General features: G+C 58.5%; 1 protein-coding gene across 1 annotated transcript in view; it reads right to left on the reverse strand.

Moving 5' to 3' along the window:
- EZH1 (enhancer of zeste 1 polycomb repressive complex 2 subunit) overlaps positions 1–1,423 on the reverse strand; it is a gene marked incomplete at its 3' end in the record, with an annotated part of 6,006 nt that extends 4,583 nt beyond the window's left edge. The window contains exons 1-3 of the mRNA XM_010156259.1: positions 1,307–1,423; positions 683–811; positions 309–428 (exon numbers count right to left, since the gene is read on the reverse strand). Coding sequence (XP_010154561.1) covers positions 309–428; positions 683–811; positions 1,307–1,423 — 366 coding nt within the window. The remainder of the gene's footprint in view (positions 1–308; positions 429–682; positions 812–1,306) is intronic.
- Positions 1,424–1,645: the final 222 nt, after the last annotated feature.

A 1,645-nucleotide genomic window follows, 5' to 3' on the forward strand; every position in this document is an offset into this window, starting at 1 on the left:
CACGTTGCCAAGAATAATAAACAGCCAAAAACCATCAGTGAGCGCGTTCAAGGCAGAGTGGAGCCAGCGCAGTGAAAGGCACAGCGGTAGCTCACTCCCTGGAGGACACAAAAAGCGGAGGAGCATTCCCGTGGTAACCTCAGGAGCAAGGACACCAGACCACGGCACCACTGACCACTGTGGCTGGTGCCACACTGCTCCCCCAGCCTGCCACGGGAGCCTCCGGAGCGCCTCGCAGGAGCACATCCCCAGCTCACACCAGGCAGAGCCGGGAAAGCCACAGACCACCCCAGAGCCTCCCCACGTACCATGAAATTCTGCTGAAGGGGGGACCAGGAGTACATAATGGGCACCAGCGCCACCGTGTTCAGGGTCCTCATGTACAGCGTCTGGCTTGGAAACCCCGGGAAAATGCTCTCAACGGTACACTGGAATGTAAGGAGAAGGGCCGTCAGGAAACCGCCACGGGAGGCGGCCACAGCCCGAGGGAAGCTGCACTTCAGGACCAACAGTCAAGCCCAGCGCTCACTTTGGGCTCCTTTACAGGAAACCCCCTGGGCGGGGGATGGTTTTTGCCCATTTCTGCATCCCAGAGGAGTGCGAGGCACAGCCTGACCCTGGGTCAGCACCCACACAACCCTGCATCCTCACGGCTCCAGCCCACCCCTTCTCCTCTCCAAACCTGTTTTAGGAAGGGGTGCCCGCTGACCGGCTTCATCAGCTGCACCGGCTGCACCCGAAGCTTCTTCCAGTCCTCATTCAGCATCTGAGTCTTCTCGTGAACCTTCGCAAAGTTGGCCACAAACAGCGCCTGAAGCAAGAGAAAGCAGCGCTCCAGACCGAAGAACTCGCGCCGAGAACGCCAAAACCCCTCCTGAGATTCTGCATCAGGGATCAAAACGCAGGCAAGGCAGAGCATTTCCCATCGACGGCGCTCGTTAGGAGGAATTCTAATTAAACCCAGCATTGGTACAAAACTGGGCTGAAAATCCCCCCGATGCCCGGCAGCTTTGGTAACTCCGGATCTCAGCCGACCTCATCCGATACCCTGCCTGCCGAGGAGCAGAGCACGGCCTCGGCAACCCACCGGCGCCGAGGGGGTCACGCGGGGGGTGCGTTAAAGAGCGCACGGACTGCTGCGGTTCCCGGGTACAACTGCTGCCGACCGCACGGCTCCAGGCTAATCACGGAGCGCGAGGAGGAGTCTCGCTTCCAACGTATCCGGCTGATAGATTCCCGGGGTGCAGCACACGGCTGCTCAAACGCTGCCCGGCACGGCAAAGCCCTGCGGACACCCCTTCTTTACCTTAGCCCCCATGTTCGCCTGAACCCTCTTCAGCTGCCGCAGGCGCATGTATTCCGACTTGACTTTTCTTTTCCAGTATATGATACACTTGGATGTGGGAGGAGTGGCGATTTCCATTTTTCTGTAGAAGCGCAGGAAAAACAAGTATTAAATAACGGAGAGATGGATCCTGTAAACAAGGGCTACTAGGAAAAAAAAATCCCTGTGGATTTGGAATGCTTCACAGCCTTTAACACAAAACAACTGTGTAACTGCCCGAGGGCTACTGCGGGCACAACCGGGCACAGGTGCCCCGGGGAGCTCCCGGACGGCGGCGGCAGCCGGGAACGAAGGGGACTG

The sequence above is a fragment of the Eurypyga helias genome, unplaced genomic scaffold (genome assembly GCF_000690775.1).
Source record: "Eurypyga helias isolate BGI_N326 unplaced genomic scaffold, ASM69077v1 scaffold21427, whole genome shotgun sequence".
NCBI classification, from domain to species: domain Eukaryota; kingdom Metazoa; phylum Chordata; class Aves; order Eurypygiformes; family Eurypygidae; genus Eurypyga; species Eurypyga helias.